We start from the raw sequence: 24,642 nt of genomic DNA on the forward strand, positions 1-24,642 counted from the left end.
TCAGTTGTTTCACACTTTTTTGTTATGTATATAATTCTATTTATAATTCCACATATATATATATATATATATATATATATATATATATATATATATATATATATATATTCACCTAGTCTCTTTGAACTGTCAGTTTACAGTTTCTCGGCTTCGCACTACAGATCCTTCTGACGAAATATGAAATGTCTCTTGCATATGCCCACATACATTTTGTCTTTGTAAAATCATGCAACATGAGATTTTAATCTTCAGACTGGACAGAAACAAATGTGGAATTTAGAGAAAAAGAAAGTCTGAAAGTGACACTCGAACATGAGGACCAAAAGTAGATTTATTATTTGATTAATAAGATGGGCAAATCCGGATATATATATATATGGGCATGTGTGTGTGTGTGTGTGTGTGTGTGTGTGTGTGTGTGTGTGTGTGTGTGTGTGTGATAGATTAGGTAATACAGCCAGGGCCCTCTGTTTCTCTACTGAATCATGCTTTCATCTTCTCTCCTCCTAAACCTCAGTCTCAGCTTTTCCTTGTTTCGTATTGCCGTGGGTTAATGGAAAGATCATAAAAATTGTGCTAGCTGCCATTTTTATTTTGGCTTTATCAATGTGTTACAACATGCAACCTAGTTGGTTGAATCCCACTTGGATCCCACTTAATGTGGAGTTTGGACATTGGGCCTCTTTGAGTGTTTAAAGGCTCTGGCATGGAGAAGCTGGTGTTGGATCTATAATGATCACAAATGTTGAGCTATTTTATGAGTTGCTCAGTAGCTCCTGGTTCCATAATCTAAAATGACTGTATAAGACTGTAGAAAGGACATTACTCATAATCGTACACTCCAGTGCTCATGTTAGTTCTCACTCTCCAGTGTTCTGTACTGTTTAAAGACTATAATCACACTCTTGATGTCACCCAAATGAGGATGGGTTCCCCTTTTGAATCTGGTTCCTCTCAAGGTTTCATAACATCTAAGGGAGTTTTTCCTTGCCACAGTCGCCATGGCTGCTCATCAGAGATAAATACACATCGTTCACCGTAACTATTAAATTTTGTAAAGCTGCTTTGAGACAATTTCTGTTGTGAAATTTACTTTTTGTTAGTATACTTATATACAAAAAAAATTTTTGGCAGTTTTTATTGGATTGAAAATAAAAAAACACAAACATTAACCGTATCTTGTATATAAAAAGATTTTTTGCATGTTTAATTGTTCTAAATACAGTATGTATGGTGTGTTTATGAGGCACAGTAAGGCTTCACATCACTCATCTGTTGCAGGAGCCTGTTGCCACTTCAATGGAAAGAAATGGTCTCTCTAGGTGACCACCTAATAGTAGTGTTTAAACAAGGGTGCATTTGTTTTCCTGCATTTTCTTACCTGCCTATTTTATGTTCTTAAGTATTCTTTCTTTGTGGTGTTTAACCTGTTCTCTGGAAGCCTGTTAAACTTTTCTAGCAGGTTACATACAGTAATGTTACATTCTGAATGTAAATAAGATGGACAAACTGTCCTCTACATCTGCGTCCTTCAAACCAACTACCTGCATGTCTTTCCAGACCACATCCATAAACTTCCTCCTTGTCATTTCTCTTTTCCTTATGTCCAAAACATCCCAATTTCGCCTCCCTCACCTTCTCTCTAAAATGTCCTACATGCACGGTCCCTCTAATAAACTCATTTCTAATCCTGTCCATCCTCATCACTCCCAATGAAAACCTCAACATCTGCTCTGCTACCTCCAGCTACACCTCCTGTCTTTTACTCAATGTCACTGTCTCTACACGATGCAACATTGCAGGTCTCACCACAGTCCTATAAACTTTCCCTTTCACTCTTGCAGATACTCTTCTATCACAAATCACTCCTATCACTCTTCTCCACCCACTCCACCCTGCCTGCACTCTTTTCTTCATTTCTCTAACACCCTCTCCAATACTTTCCACTGTTGACTCCCAGGTATCTAAACTCATCCACCTTCAACACCTATTCTCCCTGCAACTGCACCACTCCACTGCCCTCCCTCTCATTCACACACACACGTACTCTGTCTTACTCCTACTGACTTTCATTCCCCTTCTCTCTAGTGTGTACCTCTGTACCAATATCATCCGGCAAACATCAAAGTCCATGGAGACTCCTGTCTGACCTCGTCCGTCAACCTGTCCATCACCACTGCAAACAGGAAAGGGCTCAGAGCCAATCCTTGATGCAGTCCAACCTCCACCTTGAACCGGTCGTTCCTACTGCACACTTCACTGCTATCACACTGTCCTCATACATGTCCTGCACCACCCTCACATACTTCTGTGACACACCTGACTTCCTCATACAATACCACAACTCCTCTCTCAGCACCCTGTCATACGCTTTCTCTAAATCCACAAACACACAATGCAACACCTTCTGACCTTCTCTATACTTCTCCATCAACATTCTCAAAGCGAATAATGTGTCTGTGGTGCTCTTCCTCGGCATGAAACCATACTGCTGCTCACAGATGGTCACCTCTTCTATTAGCCTGGGCTACCACTACTCTTTCCCATAACTTCATGGTGTGACTGATCAACTTTACTCCCCTGTAGTTACTGCAGGTCTGCACATCTCCCTTGTTCTTAAAGATCGGTACCAGCACACTCCTTTTTTGTTTCTCAGGCATCTCCTCACATTCAAAAATCTTGTTGAACAACCTTGTTAAAAACTTCACTGCCATCGCTCCTAAACATCTCCATTCTTCTACCTGTGTGTCATCTGGTCCAAAGGAATTTCCATTTTCCATTCATTTGAATCTTCATTAATTTAATTGCTGCTCTTACTTCCTCCTTGCTAATCCTATTCACTTCCTGCTTCATCATCACCTCCAAACAGCTCTCTCCTTTATTTTCCCCATTAATCAGTTGCTCAAAATACTCCTCCATTTTCTCAAAACACTCTCCTCACTAGTCAACACATTTCCATCTCCATCCTTTATTGCTCTAGCTTGCAGGACATCCTTTCCAGCTCAGTCCTTCTGCTTGGCCAATTGGTATAAATACTTTTCTCCTTCCTTAGTGTCCAACTTCACATACAGCTCCTCAAATGCCTTTTCCTTGGCTTTTGCCACATCCTTCTTCACCTGCTGCCTCATCTCCTTGTACTCCTGCCTACTTTTCTCATCACTCTGTTGATCCCAATTCTGTTTTTCCAACCTCTTTCTCCTTATGCTCTCCTGTACTTCCTCAACACAAAGTCTCTTTGTTTTTCTTTCTATTCTTCTTCACCTCCAAAACCATCCTACAGACCACCATCCGATGCTGTCTAGCTACACTGTACCATGCCATCACCTTACAGTCTCCAATCTCCTTTAGGTTGCATATCCTACATAGGACATAGTCCACTTGTGTGCACCTTCCTCCACTCTTATACGTCACTCTATTATCCTCCTTCTTTTTAAAATAAGTATTTACCACTGCCATTTTCATCCTTTTAGCAAAATCTACCACCATCTGCCCTTCCACATTCCTCTTCTTAAAACCATACCTACCCATCACCTCCTTCTCACACCAATCGTTCTTTCCTAGGTACCTTCTACCACTTCATCTAACTGACTCCAGAATGTTTCCTTCTCCTCCATCTCACAACCCACTTGTAGAGCATAGGCACTGATGACATTTATTATCACCCCTTCAACTTCCAGCTTCAGGTTTAGAAACCTATCAGAAACTCTCTTTACCTCCTCTACACACTTACTGTACTCTTCCTTCAGAATCACCCCTACACCATTTCTCTCTTCATCTACACTATGAAAGAACAGCTGAAACCCACCTCCAATGTTCTTGGTCTTACTCCCTTTCCACTTGATCTCCTGAACACACAACATATCTACCTTTCTCCTCTCCATCATATCAGCTACCTTTCTCCCTTTACCAGTCATAGTACCAACATTTAAAGTGTCCAGCCTAACCTCCACTCTCCTCCACTTCTCCTTTTCCTGCTGTCTCTGTTGATGTCTTCCTCCTCTTCTTCTCTATCTTCGGCCAAAAGTAGCCCAATTTCCGGGTTGTTGGTAACCTAGGGCTCGACCGATCCGGTATGAATTCCTGATTTGTGATCCTCATCTCCTTTGATTTGGCAGATGTTTTATGCTGGATGCCCTTCATAACACAACTCTCCCCATTTATCTGGGCTTGGGACCCACACAAAAAGTGCCCAGGCTTGTGCAACCATAATGGCTGGGTTTGTTAAGCACTGCCCTCTAGTGGTTTCATATAAGTATTATTTAATTTTATTTTAAAATTACAGCAATAAGAATCAAGGGCCTTTCTGTTTTCCAAATGTTTTTTTTTTATTGCTACTCAAAGCAAGACTTTATAGTCAGTGCATGCACAATATCACCCATGAGAGTTTGAAGACTCTTTTAACCTTTACACGATCGGTGTTAAACGCATCTAAAGTGCAAATCATGGTTTAAAACAAGAAGCAGAATGAGCACAAACCTCTCCGAATAAAATGTTTCAAATGTCCAACATTTCCTCCAAGTGATTATTGATCATCTAGTTAAGAGAAAATGCAAGAAATGGTGGTCTCAAGTCTACTCCTTGCACAAGATGGGGGTGGTAGCTCAGTGGTTAAGGCATTGGGCTTTGGATCAGAAGATCACAGGTCCCACCACCACAGGTCCCACCACCACCAAGCTGCCACTGCTGGGCCCTTGAGCAAAAGCCCTAAAACCCTCCCATGCTCAGTTGTAAGTCGATCTGGATAAGGGCATCTGCCAAATGCCGCAAATGTAAATGTAAGATGAGGATCTGTGATCAGAAATAAGAATTTTACCTTTGTGCTATTTCAAGTTATTCACTGGTCTTGAACTGCTTCCGTTTTTATAAAAATTGGAAAAGAACTGTTGAAAAACGTACACTAAGATGATGATGAAGTAAGATGGTATTTGTTTAAACTAAAAACTTTTACATAATTATAGATTGTTACAGAATTTTCTTATCATTGTTATTCATTTGTTTTCCTCGAATGACATTTTTGAGTTGAGCTTTCTTCCTTTTTATTTACTTATTCATTTCTGAATAATGACCAAAAGATCACTCCAATGTGTTTTTTAATGTAGGAAAACTATTTTCTTCTCTGGTTTTACATTCTATGCTGAGGTATTAGAGTTTGTTGTTAACTCTATAGATTGTTTTTTTCCCCATAGTATAGTTATGAATGAATATAAATCATTATCATGACATTGGGAATCAATATGGCTGATGTATTTCGGAGCAACTGTTTATTTCTTTGTGTTAATCAAATACAGTCTGATGCAACAAACCACATAGAAATAGGAAACGTCACTACAGTGTTCCACATCAACTTTGGCCTTCAACCTTTGACCTCTTAGAAAATGAAGTCCCACTTTTCATCAATAGTTTACAGTTACACATCTAACAGTAGACACACAAACACACACACATACGCATTTTAATGTCACACACATGCACGTAGAAGCACATAAACAGTACACACACAATCCTCAGACACACATCCACACACAGAGACACAGACACACAAAGACACTCTGTCTCTCAGAATTTGAGAAGAGTTCAAGGCATGGAAATTCAGTGAGCTGGTCTGGGTCATTTGGTTAATTTTCTTTCTTTTCTTTTTTTTTTTTTTTTAGAAAAAAAAAAACTTGTTAAAAGAGAAGACATGTCATTTCACACATGGGAGAGTTTCAGATCAAGTCCTTAAATATGGTTTATGGTTTACAAAAAGGAAAAGAACATGTACCTCAAAATATACACACTTTTTTTTTCTCCAGTTTTCGGAAGAATGGATATATTACAAATGTCAGTCTCAGCACAATTCACCACTACATATTAGCTTATTATGTTTTAAATATGTCATAAGGACATTACATGTGCCAATGCACTTCCTGTATTGGCAAAACACTTAACTACACATCTTTTTCTTTTTAAAGTCATGCAAATGAACAGAAGCAAGCATAACTGTTCTTTACATCAGCAAACATTATAAATAGAACAAAACTATTCACTCATATACAAGTTTTCCGTATATGTTAAAGAAACTGATAATGGCTGGTGGAACTGATTGCCGAGAGAAAATCCAGTTTAGATGCGGGGTGGAGAACATTTGCAAGAAATTCAAATTAGAAAATAATTGTACTTTTCTTTGTTGCATGTGTTCTGCTTTATAATTAGACCATTACTTTTAAAGCTTTGCTATTAAATATTTAAATGTACACCATTCACCACTCATGCACCTTCAAAAGAAAAAATAGATAGCAAATTTACAATATATCTCCGTCATTGCTGAAACCATCCTAGCAACAAGAAAAAGTACAATTTATACCCTGATTTCTGAAAATGCCCTTATTTGAGAGACTGTTTTGATTTTTATTAAAATTTTCACCACCATATGGTTCAAACAGTGCCCCCTTAAACCCAACACTGTAGAAAAACCTAGACTGTACTGTATGAGTATGCTTGATTTGTGTTCCATCGTATTGCACCTGGTTATTGACTAGAAAATTGTGCGACATTTACTTTAGGAAAAAGGACGAATATGAAGAGAGCGCCTCACTTTACACAAATTTCTTTAGCTCAACTCGTTTCTTCTATGGCACCAAGCTGCCATCTGGTGGTGAAAACCAAAACCACTTGTTCACCTTTCTAGTGTGACAAATAATTATTTTTATTCAGACTCATACAAAGCCTGGACCAGGATCCATCCTGGGAAATGATGATGGTGAAAAAAATGGCATAAGTAGCTAAAGAAAAAAATATTGAAACATAAAACTGCTTTACATTTTTTAAATAGAAATGTTGTTGTCAGGGACATCCCATGACAAAGCATTCTTTGTAACACTTTAATGAAAATACAACTCCAAGCCCCTCCACCTCTGGGCCATAGGTCATCAAGCTCACAATTCTCCTTTCTGTGATGCTGCTTGTCTGCAGTAGTTATGAGAATTGGAACACGTCGGCATTTTTATTAATAACACACTGTAACTGGCTGACTTAAGTCTGGGGGAGGAACGAAGTACCATCTGTTATTTATTGTCTAACATAAAAGACCACTATATCAGCAGAAAGGGCTGATAGGTAACTCTGATATCAAGATAATAAGCAGCTTTATAATAAATGAACTGTAAAATAACATGCTATGACCAATATAGAGTTAATGTGACTGTGGGAGCTATAAAATACACACGCACACACACACACACACACACACACACACACACACACACACACACACACATCATTATGTCTTGTGAATAGTCGACAGATTAGCTGAAAGCAAAACACCCTCCTCCAATCATAAAGTATTTTCTTTTCCTACACCTTCTTTCGTCTGAGTTTCCCATTATGCACCCCTGCTTTGATGCTGTGCTTGATAGTGTGCCTGATAATGTCATCGTAAAGCAAACAAACACACATCATACAGGCATAGTGCACATAGGGGACCCTCTATCTTACCACTATTTGATCTCACACAAAATGTGCTTTGGATAAAGTGGAAGCAAAAACCTCCGTTGAAGCAGCTCAGAGTGTTTCTGTACAACAGGTGGCACCAGCGAGCAGCCAGCCCTCACTTCTCAAAAGATCTCGTTCAAAAAATGAGCTCTTGATGACATTTTGGGTGCATGTTCACAGTTTTGAGTTCCTTTTTCCACGTTTTCTGCCGAGGATAAAACACCAGAGAGCAGCTTTAAAGGTTTCTGTGGTAACAGACAGCTTAGTGGTGCTCAGCTGAATAGTGGTTTTGGTTGTACAGAGAGTATTAGAGGACATAGAGAAAAATCTATTCTACTGAACACAAACAGCACAAAGCACAAACACACAAACATGTTAAATATACATGGTTTGCTTTTTTTTTTTTTTGGAAGCAGAGCATGTTCTAGGAACGCATGCAATTGCACTGCGGTACAGTTTGTGTAGTTATTGAGCGTGTGTAATGCTTGCTCTGTGGTTTTGATTATTCCTCCACTTGGAGTCTCAATCATTGCCACGATGAAAGTTTCGTTTGGAATGACATCATCCTTGTCTGTACTTTTCAGATGGGCCTCTGTGTTCGGAAGGAAGCCCAAGCGAATAATTATTGCATCATTTTATGAGTGTGTGCATGTGTTTGTGTCAGTGTGTTTGTTTGGAGTTTGTGCTCAGGTAAATTGTTGCGTTCACCAAGTGTATACATTCATGGAGTTGACGTCATTGTTGAGTGAACTGGGATTGCAGTGAGGATATGAGGGGGCTGTTTGTAGGCAGCAGAGTAAGTACAGGTATAAATGGAGTGTTGAGGATAAGACGAGTGTGTACAGATAGTCTTGAGGGTATGAAGAAGTGTATAGAGTGTGCAGGGAGAGCAGTGGAAGTATTTATGGAGCACACCCTTTGCATTCTTTATATATATTCAAAATAAAATGTGTTCATATTGCGTGCCTTCTTAAACTATAAATAGTAAATTGACAAAAGGATGTAAAATATCTGGTGTTTGTAGCTTGTAATTGTGAGGATACTTTTGAAAGCAGTACTGTATAGGGGCAGAAAGTAATATAACAGGGCATTAGACTGATTTGGGGAGGTGTATAGGAGCAGTAAGAATTGTAGTTGGAATTGTAGGGATGATAAAATGCCCCCTGAGTGGGGGGTATGATGGAGCAGTAGTGCAGTAAGGCAATGGCGTGTGGTAAATTGTACAGAATGTAAAGAAATTGTAAATTTCTATTCTATTGTATTATAGCTGTTTGATAAATAGTCACTAAATGCGATGGTGTGTGGTTTTGTCCAACTCCAGTGATCTCTCTTTCTTTCTCTGTCTCTGTCACTCTCTCCCCCCAACCCTTGTTAGTCTCCCGCACTCCGAGGCGCTCGAGGTGCAGGCTTTCCGTCATGTGTTCTGCGGTTCCTCCCCTTCCTCACCTCCTTCAGATGCTTCCATTTTTTGTGGGTGGAGTGTAGAGGATCGGTCGATGGAGACTCATTGGCTGCGTCTGCCATGACTTTGTCTGATTGGCTGTGCTTGCGTGACCAAACCTGCTCACAGATCTGGTCAACGGTTCTCAGGTTGGGGTGATCAACCAACTGCATGAAGTCTCTATACCACATCTTTTGATTGGTGGACTGTGTTTGGCTCTGGCCAGGGCTTTGTCCTTGGCTATGGGCAGGGCCTGCAGTGGGGACAACCTCCAGGGTGATGCTGAGCAGCGTTTGAGTGAATCCATGCTCCATCGCGTGACACTGGTAAACACCTGCATCCCTACGCAACACTCGCCGCAGCAACAAGCCGCGATTTGTCTGAAGCACACGATCATCAAGACGGACCTGAGAACAGACATGGAATAATAGCTTTGTTTCAGTGAAAAAACAACACATTCATCATTTCTTAGACACTGACATGGCTTTTCACATATTCTCCCCTACCCTATCAATCTTTCTGTTTACTATAACTACTTACTATCTTTCTGTTTTTGTGAATTTCCACCTACTGTTTGCCCTTTTCACATATATTCTACTACATACTTTTTTCCCTTTCACTAATTCAACAATGTCATCTATGATCATTCCTTCCACAATCTCTAAATCCTCTATTTCCATACCCCACTTTATTTTCCCCCTCTCACCTCTTCTCGAGCATTGTTGGGATGTCTCTGGGAAGTCCATGTGACCTGAGCCTGTAGCGATTTGGGCATGCACTCCAGGAAAGAGCTACTGCCCTCCACTGCATAGAGCTTTTTCTCCAGAATACGCTGCTTCTGGTGGTCTACATTATAATATAAAGGTGTTAAACGCAGTTAAAAACACTGGAACTTTTGAAAAACTATATTGAAAAACACTGTTAATAGATCTTGAGGATTTCAGTTTAACAAAAATTAACAACATTGTTTTGCTTTCTTTAACTTGTAACTATTTTTTGATCAGTAGTGTAATATAAATAGTATTTTTGGCTGTAATGACTGATTGGTCTCATTTATCTCTATTTAAAACAACCAAAAAATGTTCTCCACAAAATGTTACTTTTTCTTCATTTTTCAGAATGAGAAATAATGGGCCAGCAGGCCATATGTGAGTTATACTTCCCTTTAGAGATAAAAATTGAAAGGTGCTTTTGAATTTAAAACTGGCAAGCACACTTCCATTGGCCAGTAGAGATAAGTAAATGAATGGGAGAGGAAAAACTGGTGGGGGTTTCGACATCATGTGGCACACTTTTGTTGCCCATTCGAATTTATCACACCTAGCAGTTTAAGAACTGCCCCTTGTTTGATTGACAGTAAAAGTCCTCCTACATTACTTTAAGTCAGTATAGGTTCTCAGAAGCTTTTTAACCATTATTAGACATAAAGCACTGTGTCTGTGTCTGACACTAAGTCTAAAAATGTGGTTTAACATTGACATCTGGAGGCGCAAACTAACCTCCTGAACAGAGCGTATTAGGATCCCCATTCCTCACATCCTGTCGACGAAAACGTCTGCTTGTATACACACACACACACACACACACACACACACACACACACACACACACACATGCACAGCATAATAGAAAGGATTTCAGGGGATCAGATACATGTCAAAAACCATAGCAGTGATGTAATGAGTAATCAGGACATTGTGGAAAAGTGCAGCATCGGTAATAAATGTGTGTACCTTTTGGTGTTAGGAAGGTAGCGTGTGCAGGTGTGTCCATCCCAGGCACAGTATGGGTCTCGGGCCAGGCAGCACTCAGCACATGCTTTGCCATACATGCTGCAGCGATGCAGTGGCACCTGCACCACACCTGTACCAGAGCCTACGTACAGCTGTTGCTGCAGTAAGAGAAGAAAGAGAACGAGAGAGTGAATAAGAGAGAGAGAGAGAAATTAGAAAGACAAACAAGGACACAGTGGGGTGGAAATCTAATAACCTACAGATTACATTTTAACTACATCTTTTATCTCTCATCTTAAGCACCCACATCTTTTATTAAATGAAATATAGTCATGCATTAAATTAGGGGTTCTGCTGATGATGCTTTAATATGGCTGTCAAAGTGAAAAATTATACACTGGACCCTTGGAGTTCATCGCTCCCTCTACATTAACACTATACATACACTTTACACTACGCAAGCAGATCAGAACATACACCAAGTAGCTTGTAGGTGAAGACCTTTGTCTTGGACACCTTGTTTTGGTTCGAATGTTAACGCTGAAAGGTCTCAGCAAGTACCCTGCAAACCTTTAACTTATTTCAGAGCTGCTATAACATATATTCATAACTTACTCGTTTGGAGGAAATCTGCATATTGATAATGGATGAAGAGTCCTGCAAAGAGAAGAAAATATTTTTGGACTTTGGCGTTAATATTTGGTAACTGACCCCCCTTTGGTTATGGAAAGTGGATGCAAAGCCACACAGCTGCAGTCTCTTATACACACACACACACACACACACACACACACACACACACACACACCTTGAAAACTTGCAGCTCCTCCAGCAGTAGTTCAGTGTTGCTCCAGCTTCCTTTAGGCACAGAGATCACCTTCAGAACAGTGCCGACATCTACAAAAGAGACGCAATGGTCATTTGTAAATGTTCATTTCAATACCACATTTAACCCTACATTTAATTTCATTATTTAAGCAACACTAACACTGAGGAGCATTTGATTTCCAAGAAAAGTCTGCTAGTATATATGATTAATGCAGTGTATGCCATAGAACTGCTGAATTCTTCAAAATTATTAGTCATTAGTTGAATAATTTTCTATATCAGCAGCTGTTTCAGCTACAAGGTTTATGTAAAAGTGCTTGATTGTAAGGGACACTGCATAAAGTCATGGTGAAGCATATTTTTCAGTCATTAAACTTTAAACAAAGGAGTATTTAGTGTCAGAGAGTATTAAAGGTAAAGTTGAAAATTTTCACTATACCAAAGTCTAAAATGGAGCACTGAAGCACTTTGCAGTATCTTGGTAACCCGTACAATACCGTACAATATTACTGTTAAGTGTACAGTTAATTAAGTGTACAGTTCTGGGCAAAATGTAGTAGTACAAAAGGAATAAAATACTTTGGACTTTTTGGAAGTTTGACCCACCATGCTTTGTTCCTTACTTAATTTTTGCTACTTTATTACCCTATACTAATCTATAAAAGGTATTGACCTGTTCCGATGAACATGACATCGTAGTGGCCGTCCGCAGCATTAACTCGATCTACAGCGATTTGTGTGAAGCTGTATGGCATTCCCGTGCGCAAGAAGAGTGGACGGCCACCGAGTGGCGTCACTGGGTTATACATCAATGGATGATGACGTGCAAACTGGATCACGTTATCTGGGAAGCCTTTAGTGGACTCAAAACTTCCAAATGTCTTACTGGGACACTAAACAAGGGATAGAGAAATGTATAAAAGAGAATGCAGTGTAATGTATTGTGGTTTGAACACAACAATCCTATTCTGTCTATACTAAGAGAAAAAACATAGTCACTATGATTAATATATTAGTGACATAAGGAGCTTACCATGCCTGGTCGGGGGTAAGGGACTTTGCCTTGGAAAGGCACCCATTGGTAATTGGGTCCCTCTTTATGTGCAAACGGCCCCAAAAACGCCCTGCGGATGTCGTTTATAGTGTACAAGCAGATGGCTGATCCACGGAATACACTACTGCAGGAAAAGAATGACACAAACTATCAACACAAAACATAGAAACAATGTACAAACCACAGGAACTCTAAGGCTGATTAAACTACACAGGCATGTTAGATATTGGATAGAATCAGACCTTATAATTGTTTATTGGTATAGGGTTAAATAAATAAAAAAAGAGTGTGTTACAGATAACACTGCTAACACACTTACTGTAATAAGATGCAATTTGTGAGGAATATATGGCAACACAGACAATCCAAAGATAAGTGCACAGTGTAAACAGTAATTTATTAAGATTAAAGAATTTCTCAAACAGTCAAACTACACTGAATAATTCAGTTATATCAGTACAATTGTTTATATAGAGTCCAGTGCCAAAATATAAAGCATTCAATCATGGGACTGATTGACCTCTTACCTGGAAGTGGAGAAAACTGTGTAGACCAATGGATTCTTCCTGTCTCGTGTCTGCAGCAAGAACACATCCCCTAAAGGTTGACACAAATGTCTTATAAATTAAACAAACCTGAATTAACACAGACTTTAAAGACATTGGTTGGAATAGATGATAGAAGTGGTTAATGTGTGTGTTTGTATATGTGTATGTGTTCTTACTAAGCTCGTCAAAGTGTGTTTCACCCCCGTCATTGCCAGGTACAGAGCAGACAAGTCGAGTCTTCAGGAAGGTTGTCCACTTATTTACTAAACTACGCTGCCCTCCCATGTCATTCTACAACAAACACACCGGCATGTTATATTTTTTATTTAAGGTCTTACAAGACTTACTTGTGGGATGAACAAAGTGATCTGTCTATCTATTTAAACCTAAAAAAAAAAATTTTTTTCATGGTTTTAATTCTTTTTCGCTCTAATCATCATGTTTACCCTGCACAGCTGGCCAATCCGAGCATAGGTGACCTTGCCGAATCCTTGAGCTTCCACTGCAGTTTCTCGGAAGAAGAAGAAGACTTTATCGTCATCTGGGTTCTCACTCTCCGGAACAGCGAATGCACCTATAAACTTGGGCTCTGGAAAACATGTGTATGCAAAAAACACACTTAAGACTGAGAAAGCTTTATAGTATCAGCAGCTTTACACTTTTCAAGTACAGAGGCAGTGAGGAATGTTTTGGTTAGAGTTGTGGAATCCAAACATACCGTTGAGCCAGCGAGAGTCGTGTTGTTCAGTCCGTATGGACGGCTTCTGTCCCAGGCTCCGGAAAATTGTGAAATCCCTTCCCATCAGGTCAGTGGCCACACCTGCATACAGCTCATCCCCTAGGAGACAAAACAAAACAATAGATTGCTTAATAAGCATTATTCAGCAATAAATAATGCTGTTTTTTATTCTAAAAATACTTTTTTCCCCCTATAATTTACTAGTTATTTATTGGACTAGGTTTTTCTGTTCGAAATTTCCAAAATTTTAGGTAGGTTAATTCATGTTATGCAATTTAAATTGTCATAAATTTTTGGATTTTGATTAAACCCGCCCAATTTGTGTAACCAATCACAAAAGCATAACAATAATATAACAAGAATATAATAACCTTTGAAAATGGTGGTTTGTGATTTCCACCACTGTTTATCTTTTTTTTTAATCACTGACCCCTTAATTTCACTTTGTAATTCAGTATGTCTTAACCTGTATTTGTGATCATTATATTGGTTCATTATGAACTCATTGTGTAGGTTAAAATGAACTGTATAAGAAAAAACAGCAACTTCCTCAGCTATTGGCTATTCAACAGCCACTGACCTTTCAGCTAATAAGGATAATCTGGCCTTGTAATCTAGCTAACTAGTAACAAGTTATACTTAAATAGATGCTGTATTCTTTGTCATGACCCTAAAGGACATCCTGAATGTCATAATTAGGTTCTTTATTTGTCTAATATTCTTTAAGTAATGCAACGCTGTTATCTACAAAAACACTTTGCGTCTGTTATATTTCGTGAAATTATATGATTGGTGGTGGTTATACAGCAAGGAAGTGACAGGCGTACTGACCAACCAGGACAGAGGCTGCAGTGTGTCGTGGGTCATATGGGCTTTTCCCTTTACCATCTTCAACGAGAGACTGATCAAATCGAAACACATGATCCTACAAGAAAAGGGACGAAGAGAAAAGAGTGCGATACAGGCTGTTATTTTCCAGTTCACAACAACGTATTTTCCAATGGAAAATTGGAGTCCTCCTCATAACAGCAGGGTTGAGCAGCTTGCAGTCATATTGCACACACCACACACAAGTGCGCGCACACACTCACACACACACACACACACACACACACACACACACACACACACACACACACACTCTTTATATCTTTCTCTCTCTCATTTTTACCTCCACCTTCTGTCCAACTTCCACGTAAGCACAGGTCGGGTGGAAGGCTCCTGTCCCACAGGCATACAGGTGAGTTCGGTTAAAGTGATGTAAAACCTTCACATAATTAACACAGTCCATCTGCGAAAACACACACAGCGGCAATCTTAAATGACATGAATCTTTTATATCCTTAACACAGTTCACAGAAGTGAGAGTCCCCATCTGGTACGTCTCACAATAATTTTTTTGCCAGACCCTCCCACACACACACACACACACACACACACACACACACACACACACACACGCACATCACATATGTACTGTATATGCATGCACACATGGTCTCACATGAAGTGTTAGGTTCTAGTGCCTCAATTTAGCGAACATCCATGCTGACAGTATGACACATTGTCTGATCTTTCACACTCTCTGTCATTTCTTACTTATACTAATGAACTGTCACCTTTGTAAAACCACATTTTATGCACATGTTCACTTATTGATGTAAAGCAGAAAATTAGTTGTTTCTAAATAAAGTATAAAAGGTTTTTTAACAGCCTTGAGTTACTGTTTGCATAAAATCTATCTCAACGTATACCATAACTGGTTACTTTGACTGGCTGTTAGTCACACGACTATACAGTGGAACCCGGTTATGTTGCCGGCCTAGGGGGACGTCCGAGAAGAAGGGTACGTGGCCGGATAGGTATATGCAATTACACAGACCGCCATGAACCACCACATACGATCATGCACAAACAATAGGCCCGTGAGTGTGTGGAGGTGAGGGGCTTAAATAGGAGATGGGATGAGTGAGTGAATGAGAGTCAGGTGTGTGTGATCAGCATGACTGCGAGGCGCTCCGTGGCACGCACAGGAGAAGAAGCAAGGTGCTTCAGGGAATGGCCTTGCCGAAGGGGGCGTGGCAGGGGGATTCCTGACATAACCGACGTTAATTTGCCGACCCTTGTGCTCAAGATATTAGGGTTCGGCGACATAAAAAAATCGACATAACCGATTAAAAAATGCTAAGACAAAGCGAGAATTTGGCGGTTCCACTTCAAAAACGTCGACTTAATAGGGTTGGCAAGTTAACCGAGGTCGAGATAAATGGGTTCGACTGTATTATAATACAACAAATTTTCTTATTGGTCAATGTATAACCAGTATGCTTACAGAACATACTGTACGCATGATCCCCTGCCCCCCCCGCACACATACACACATGCAAACACTTACTCCGAAAATCACTTATGAGTGTACTCACTGAAACATGCCATGTTTTCATAGGACTACCTGAATTGCTACAACAACACGAGAGCATCAAACATTAAGATCACGCAATGGAGAGGAGAAGCGATGGAAGGCAAGGGGATGGATAGACAGTGGGGTTTAGAGAAAAGAAGTACAAGGAAAGAATGGACCAGGCGCTGCCTTGGACTTACTTAGTGACCTTAGTTTTAAGCCCTGTCCTAATTTCTCAGCACTGCAGAAAAAAACGGAATCATAAATTCCTTTATAGCATTTGCCTGTTCTGTAATTATCTCTCCTTTCTTTCATTACTTTAGACTGTGGCATCCATTGCTATTCATTTTTTTTTCGTCTGAGGAACATTACCTCTAGCCAATAACCTGAACCTCCAACATCTGTTTAATTGGGGTCAGGACACACTCTCAGAGACACACTAAAAACCAAGCATCAATCATCTTCTATCCTGTGCCTCAGGGGATTAGCCGAGACATTAAACTTGACCTTAAAGTCTATGTCTTTAGAATAACCAGAAAAGAGGATACAGACAGGGAGCTATTACTATTTTTTCATTAAATCTCATAGTAAAACAATTGAATAATCATGAAGGTTTTCTTCCTCTATCTCTGTTATGTCTCTGTGTCATGCCATATCTCGGTTTCTGTTCTGTCTCTAATTCTACACATTGCCTTCTCCCAAGGTTCTCATGATAAGATTAAATAGTCTACTCAAAAAAAATCTTGTGATTAAAGATTAAATGGGCTGCTCAAAAAAATTACCTCATGATCTACTCCTGTGTGGTGTGCACACTTGAAGCTAGTTCAGTGGACCTGCTCTAAAAAAAAAACAACAACCTGTCCTACCCATAAACAGTCATTTAGCCAAAACATATTTGCTGTTTGGTTTTGCACTGGAGCTACAAGACATAACAAACAACGGAAGCTTATATGAGGTCATTTTAGTATTATGTAATCTTCATCCATTTAAACCTACACATACCACAAATCACCCATTGAGATTAGTTTAGTATTTAGTATCAGTACAATAAGAAAACGATTGTCCTCCTTAAAATGTACTGAAAAGGTGAAATTTGATGATTCAAAAGGGTTTTCTTCATGTAATTTTCATATTATAAACTAATATGGGTTAATATGGATTAAGAATGAACCATTGATAAAATCATAAAAGTTCATAATGTCAATTTCCTATAATAAAGATTTAATATTTTTATATTTTATAGTTTTTTTAAGCTATGTGATTTGGATATGGAGATTTGCATCAAGCTAATCTGGCAGCTATAATAAATTCTTCTCTAAACTGTGGCCAAACCATTGGTGATGCAGTGTACTTTGGATGTGGTAGCATAACATTTTATTCCTCAATTGAACTAAAAAACCGAAACCTGTTCCATCATGACAATGGCCATGTGCACAAAGCAAGCTTCAAAATATGGTTTACATGGGTTGGAGTGAAAGATCTCGAGTGGCCTGTTATAGAGCTCTGACCTCAATCCTAATGAACATCTTTGGGATAAATTGGGATGCTGACTCACACTAGGCCTCTTCACCTTACCTCACTTTACTAACGTCCTCGGAATGAGCAGAAAACCTCCACAAGCACACTCCAAAATCTAATTGAATATCTTCCCGGAAAAGTGGAGACTAACTGTGGAATTAGATGTTCAAAAAACACATAATCTTATGGTCCATTGCCCACAAACTTTTTTTCACATAGTGTTTCTTTGGGGCAGGAGGGAAATGGTGTAAATTTAATTATTGTCCCAAGTGTACCTTTAAAAGTGGTAGTTAAACACCACTCAAGTTGTAATAATGACATTGCACTATTTAGATTATTGTCACTTGACCTAAGAATGACTTGCTGTAATAGGACATAAAGTGTATTTAGTACAGATGCTTATATTTAAAGCTCTCTCCTATTTAGGGTGGGATAAATAATTAAGTTAATATATGGCTGCCATCAAGTTTTAAATGTTGTTCTAGGTTTTGAGAACTACAGACTAAAGAATTACCTCTTTTGTCTCTTTAACAAGGTCTTTTCTATATTTTTTCACTCTCTTTTTCTTCTCAACCACAATAACAGTTCTAGCCTTTGAAATTGTGGTTCCTGGTAAGTGATAAGGAAGAAGATCTTTCCAACAGTGACACAGGAACATTGCATTACATGATTACAATCTGAATTGATTAGGCTCATGTTCAGTTAATTATAGCCTATCTACAATATGTGTTTACCTGCATTCCATCATTTACAAAAAAAAAGACTCTTCACCCAAGATTAAAAACCAAATACAAACATTTTCATGTCATTCATGTGAAATTCATTCATGGTTTGTTACCCGATTCTGTCCAAATTCTTTTGACAATATCAAGCTATAGTTATTATTTTCTAAAAGGGTTTCCCAAACCAATCCACATATATGATATTATTTTATAAATAATATTCCATTAAATGTTGCATTATTAATGATAGCTGGATTTGCCTTGTAATGAAAACTTACTGCAGTGTCTGTGTGTGTGTGTGTGTGTGTGCTCTGACACATTTTCAACCAATTAAGTTCAAGACAAACTATGTCTGCAAAAGGGTCCTTTTTTCGTTCTACTTTTCTTTTTCTCAGTATCCTCCCACTTTGCTATTTCGCAATTAGCAAGTTGTTGGGAAAACTTTGTATAGTGTGTGTGTGTGTGTGTGAGAGGGAGAGGGACTACATGGCACAGATCACTGGAGGACTAAATTTTTTGAAGTGAGGCCATTAAACAAAGAGAGGAGACAAAGAGAAAAAGAACTAGAAACAAAAGATTTGAGGGAGAGTCCGGCCGTGATTTATGCAGAGAGATAATGTGTTTCTGTGCTCGACTCTCTACTGAGATACATGAACTTTAACCTCTAAACTTTATATTATACCAAGTATAAAATCCTCGTGTGAGCATGCACATATATATAATATGGCTTAGTAGAGTAAAGGCTGTGTGTTTTTTAAAGTCATGAAACACTAAACATTATTCAGTATAATGGTATATATATAGTATAATATACAGTATAATGGTATATATATATATATATATATATATATATATATATATATATATATATATATATATATATATATAGGCTAATGTGGAATATCAGTGTCAGTCATGATAATAATATATTCTAATAAAAACTTCACAATTAAATTATTTTGTTACAGTTGCTACAATGAAAGAATCTGACAAAAATAAACATTTATGCTAATTTGTTTTTTATGTTTTAAATACAGGGGACTTAATTCTGCTAGCATATTCATGGCATCTGTCTTTTTTGGCAATTTGAAAGAATTATATTGTTAACTTGATTTTTTTTTTTTTATTTCACTATATTTACTTTACCTTCCTTACAATGTCACAATGACATCAATGCAGCCATTTAGACTGATTACAACTGATTATAAAATCAGTATTGCGCCATCATGTACTGTCTCTATAATTGTGTGTGATTTGATTTTAATGTGTTTGGTAAATTAGTCTGACTGTTTACATTAGGCACTATTTATTAAGCATAGAGACAGGTTGAAAACTAATACATTCGTTTGTACATTGCTCATTTTCCATTTTCACAAGAAAAATGGTATTAATAGAGCTTATACAAATGTATACACTAAATGGAAAAAGGATTGTGGACATCCCATTATAAGATTTGTATTTCTTATTGAACCTCCAGTTACATATTAAGTCCCTATTTACTGTTTAAATAATCTACTTTTCTGGGAAGAGTGAGGAGGTCTGGGGTGCAGTCAGCATTCTAATTCATCCCAAAGGTGTTAAGTAAGCTGAAGGTCAGTGCTCCATAGCAAACCACTCAAGATTTTCCACTCCAACCCATGTAAACCATATCTTCATGAAGCTTGCTTTGGCACAGGGGTATTATCGTGTTGAAACAGGTTTGGCTCTCCGAGTTCAAGTGAAAGGAAAATGAATACAAATGTATCCTAAGACATCCTATACAATTGTGTGCCTCCAACTTTGTGGCAACCGTTTAAAGGTGAACCACATATGGCTGAAAAGGTCAGGTGTGCAAATACTTTTGTACATTTAATGTATATATTTAAACTCAGTAATATGACCCTGAACTAATCATCTAATTGGCAATGAGTTTACCAGCAGGTGTACCCACAGTTTTACTGAAACTTAAACTGAACAATGAGTGCATGAGTGCAGTTTTGTATAGGACCTGTGACAAACACATTCCTCTGGATTTGGTTATTTAATCAGCTCTGTTTCAAATGAGCCATTTAGAATGATTCACCTTACAATGCTGATAGGACAACAGAATAATGATCGACTGAGTGTGCATGTGATTTCTTTGCATTGTAATGTCACCCTCTGACATCCCGATGAGAGAGAGACAGAGAGCGATAGACTACACAGTTACTTCTGTGTTCAGAAGGATAAGTAAGTACACTATCAGGAAAGAAAGAGAGAAGCACAAAGAAACAAAAAACAAGAAAAGAAGGCTCAGAAAGTTAAGACAAAAACAGGATTTTGGCGATTGAAAGAGAATGAGAGAAAGAGAGAGAGAGATGGTGTGTCCAGTAACAATAACAACAAGTAAAAATCACAATAAATTGACATAGGTGCAAAGGTTAAGACAGACAAAAGGAGTGTATAAGAGATGAGTCTATTCACCACGGTGGTCCAAATCTCATGGCACACACAACTACTTATAATGTAGGTCAAATCATGGGTCAGTGCACTGAATATGGCTGTTAGTGTGTGAGTGTGTGTTTTTGCCAAGTCAAACTCCACTTGGATCATTTTTGTCAGATACACCTTTAACATGAAGAGGAGGTGAACATTGTAACATTCACACACCCAGTTCATGCATATTATGTCTTTTTCCATGAGAAAAATCAAATCATGACTACAATTTTTACACATAACAAGATGATAAAACATTTGACTTGGCTGGAGGTTGGTGTTATAAAGTCTGCAGATACACTGAAACAACATTACATAGTGTAGATTCAGCAAAATGAACATATCAACCAATTGAATTAGACCAAGAATCATCAGTTCCAGTCCCATGGAGGTGGTGTTGACAGCTTCAGTGATTTCCCTGATCTAACACATTTGATAAAGGCCAGATTGAGCACAATAATTATATTTAGGGGACATTTAATGCAAGTGATTATGTAATCTCAGATTTAAATTCAGCATTATTTGGGGGTGTGTTTGTGTTCTCTGGAAGTAAAAAAAAAAAATTTCAGAGCACATTACAGTACTTGCACAGTACATGTGTTCAAAGACAATCAATTTAACTAAATTATATTTTTAAGAATAGAATTCCAAACAAGAAAAATAAGAAAACTCTTGAATTTTGATTGACTTGACTTTTCTTTCTTTATCTTAAATAGATAAAAGCTTATTCAATTTTATGGACAGTGGATTGTGTAGATGCCAGTATTACTATAACATTGTTCTTATGCCTCAACCTAAGTTCACCCTCTTCTAGGTGATATATACACTGTAATGCTGACACAAATCAGACTATCAAATTTAGTAATATTATACAAAATGTATTTTATCCAACCCAAATGAGGTGATTTCCTCCAAAATCTCATACAAACCTATTCTGGAAAAGCTGTCCTAAATAGTGCTTAATACTGTTTATTAACTGTTGATTCAGCAAGCTATGCTGGACACCAGACCCCCAGGACTACCACTGATGACCCCCTGGATTAGGCAGCCTTTCACACATCTACATTTAGAGGCTGACTGAGACTTTCACTAATCACTATCTAGCTAACAAAAAACACAAAAAGAATCAGTTAATTATATTCAGTAGACAGACTGTTTTGTTCTGTAGTCTACACAATAGCAGATGGAAAAAAAGCTCCATTTGGTTTTGACCTACACTTTATATAATACTAATTTCAGAGTCCTGAATATTGTGAATATGATCCTGATCAGAGATGGGAAGTAATGAAGTACAAATACTTTGTTACTGTACTTGAGTAGATTTTTCTGGTATCAGTACTTTACTTCACTATTTATTTTTCAGACAACTTTTTACTTTCACTAATTACATTTTATATACAAATATTTGTACTTTCTACTTCTTAAATTTTCAAACCAGATATGCTACTGTAGTTTTAATCCATTTGGTGATATGAATATTACACAACGGTTTTAGACAATCAACCTATTTAATTGTCATTGCGTGACTTTTTTAATCTACCACTGGTGTATTATTTTCTGGCTCTTACAAACCACAGACGTAGGCTAGCCTATGAGCAAGGCAGAAGACAACAGAAAGTATGGGATAACATGGATAAGACATTCCTGATCACATGAACATCATCTTCTCTGCTCTTGTGTTCTGTGTGTTGGTTGTTTTGCATGATACATTCATTAGGTAACAGAATTTACTCAATTTATCAATATATTAATATTATGTGAGTTCCAGTTACCAGCTTGACAATAAAACAGTTATTAGTAAAGGGTACTTTTTACTTAAGTACATGTCAGAGCCCAAACTTCTTTACTTTAACTTAAAAAGTGTAGTCAGTACTTTAACTTTTACCAGAGTCTTTTAAAACATGAGTATCTGTACTTCTACCTGAGTGAAGGATTTGTGTACTTTTGCAACCTCTGATCCTGATCCTCATCTTGATGTCTTCACTGTACCTGAGACAAATCTCTGCAGTCATCTCTTGTTAACAGTTGTGTAACACTCTAACATAGGTGAGGTGAAGAATTGATTCAATTCAATGTGTGCCTTGTTTTTCATCCATAGGTTCAGTGTTGTGTCAGTTCATATCACTAATGTTTACACAATAAATAAAATACCTTAGTGAATTAAGATCTGATACTGATCCAGTTCATCAGACTAGTGTGGATAATAGGACTGATACTCAAGTGTTTTGCAGTAAAGAAAGTGCCTTGTTTTGATTGATAAAATCTTACATTGATGTCTTTCCCTGCCCAGTTGCACTCTTCCCTCCACTCCACAGGTGCTGGCCAGTAAATCTAGAAACAGAGATAGAAATGGGGGAAAAAGAGACAGGGGTTACAAAAAAGGTCATGACCTAGGCAGGGTTGGACATGTCCAGTAGCCAGAGGGACATTCTCTATGGATATCCTGTTGTTAGATACACAACCAGGGGCTAAACACACACACACACACACACACACACACACACACACACACACACACACACACACATCAGATATATACATTAGATGAATAGATATACACATTATTTTCTACTAGTAAATGCCTATATATTAAAATAGCTGCAAGTTTTATATATATAAAAAAAGCAAAAAACTTTCTTTCAGTCACTGAGATTAATGTTAGGGTTATATATTGCATTAATTAACTTTATTAATACTGCTGTCAACGCAAGGTCCTTACAAGGACTGAAAGAAAAACTTGTAGAAAACACCTTTGTGTGTGTTCTTCTTTGACAGTGATACTCTTGCCCTTTGCATTAACCTCATCTCTCAGCTTTCTTTTTCCACTCTAGAAGTGATGAAAATCCCTCACATGCTCAGCATGCTGGCCTTTATCACCTTTAAGTCATCAGGTATCATCTGGAGGCCCTGCAGAGATTTCCTTAAACACCCGTTTCAACCAACTCATATCACCCTTACACTTTTAAACGAGAACTTTCATATCTCTCATTCTGCTCACACCAAACTAAATGCACACAGCCTCCAGAAAAGCACACACACCTTCACAGCGTGTCTATCAGTTTGACATATTTTGGGATAATTATGGATAAGAAAGCAGTCGGAGTTTTCCTTAAGATCCTTTTTATCTCAATCTCTCTTTTTGGCCTTTTTCCAAAAGCCTGCAGGGCCTCAGGATACAAACACACTGATCAATGGGAGATAAAAAATGACTTGCTTTTATACTTAGTGTAGTGTGTTTATGCTGTCACATCATTTAGTCATCTATACATCTCAGACATTGTACTGTACATCTCCCATTATGTGCATTATGCGAGTCTAAGCTGATCTGAAAGGACAGCACTCAGAACAGTCATTCTGCTGCATTTTCACTTTGAAATCCATGCCACAAGATCCAATAGCTGCATGGACACTTTTTTAACATATACTGTAGTGCAAATTGCTTTTTGAACAGCATTCTTAGTCAGGATTAATCTTTGACAAATCCAACAAATGCAATGTTGTGGATGTGACATTTCTGACTTGTTGAAAAATGCGTGTTATTTAACTTCCTGAGAATGATACAGACAACACTTCAACAAACAAACTAACTAACTAACTGACAAATAAACACAAATATAAACAAATAAACAAATAAAAATCTGTGGAAGACATATTTTCTATGACCACTGTCAATTAAATCCCATCAGAGTGCATCATTCATGTGTATGAACATAAAACTGTTATGATCTTGGAAG

General features: G+C 38.0%; 1 protein-coding gene across 1 annotated transcript in view; it reads right to left on the reverse strand.

The window, feature by feature from the left end:
- Positions 1 to 5,237: 5,237 nt before the first annotated feature.
- sema3b (sema domain, immunoglobulin domain (Ig), short basic domain, secreted, (semaphorin) 3B) overlaps positions 5,238 to 24,642 on the reverse strand; it is a 47,508-nt gene continuing 28,103 nt past the window's right edge. The window contains exons 4-18 of the mRNA XM_046870593.1: positions 23,177 to 23,239; positions 14,985 to 15,104; positions 14,645 to 14,738; positions 13,793 to 13,912; positions 13,521 to 13,663; positions 13,251 to 13,365; positions 13,054 to 13,123; positions 12,506 to 12,650; positions 12,146 to 12,365; positions 11,453 to 11,541; positions 11,260 to 11,301; positions 10,645 to 10,802; positions 10,411 to 10,466; positions 9,618 to 9,757; positions 5,238 to 9,318 (exon numbers count right to left, since the gene is read on the reverse strand). Coding sequence (XP_046726549.1) covers positions 8,842 to 9,318; positions 9,618 to 9,757; positions 10,411 to 10,466; positions 10,645 to 10,802; positions 11,260 to 11,301; positions 11,453 to 11,541; positions 12,146 to 12,365; positions 12,506 to 12,650; positions 13,054 to 13,123; positions 13,251 to 13,365; positions 13,521 to 13,663; positions 13,793 to 13,912; positions 14,645 to 14,738; positions 14,985 to 15,104; positions 23,177 to 23,239 — 2,052 coding nt within the window. The 3' untranslated portion in view covers positions 5,238 to 8,841. The remainder of the gene's footprint in view (positions 9,319 to 9,617; positions 9,758 to 10,410; positions 10,467 to 10,644; positions 10,803 to 11,259; positions 11,302 to 11,452; positions 11,542 to 12,145; positions 12,366 to 12,505; positions 12,651 to 13,053; positions 13,124 to 13,250; positions 13,366 to 13,520; positions 13,664 to 13,792; positions 13,913 to 14,644; positions 14,739 to 14,984; positions 15,105 to 23,176; positions 23,240 to 24,642) is intronic.

The sequence above is a fragment of the Silurus meridionalis genome, chromosome 17 (assembly GCF_014805685.1).
Source record: "Silurus meridionalis isolate SWU-2019-XX chromosome 17, ASM1480568v1, whole genome shotgun sequence".
In the NCBI taxonomy this organism is placed as follows: domain Eukaryota; kingdom Metazoa; phylum Chordata; class Actinopteri; order Siluriformes; family Siluridae; genus Silurus; species Silurus meridionalis.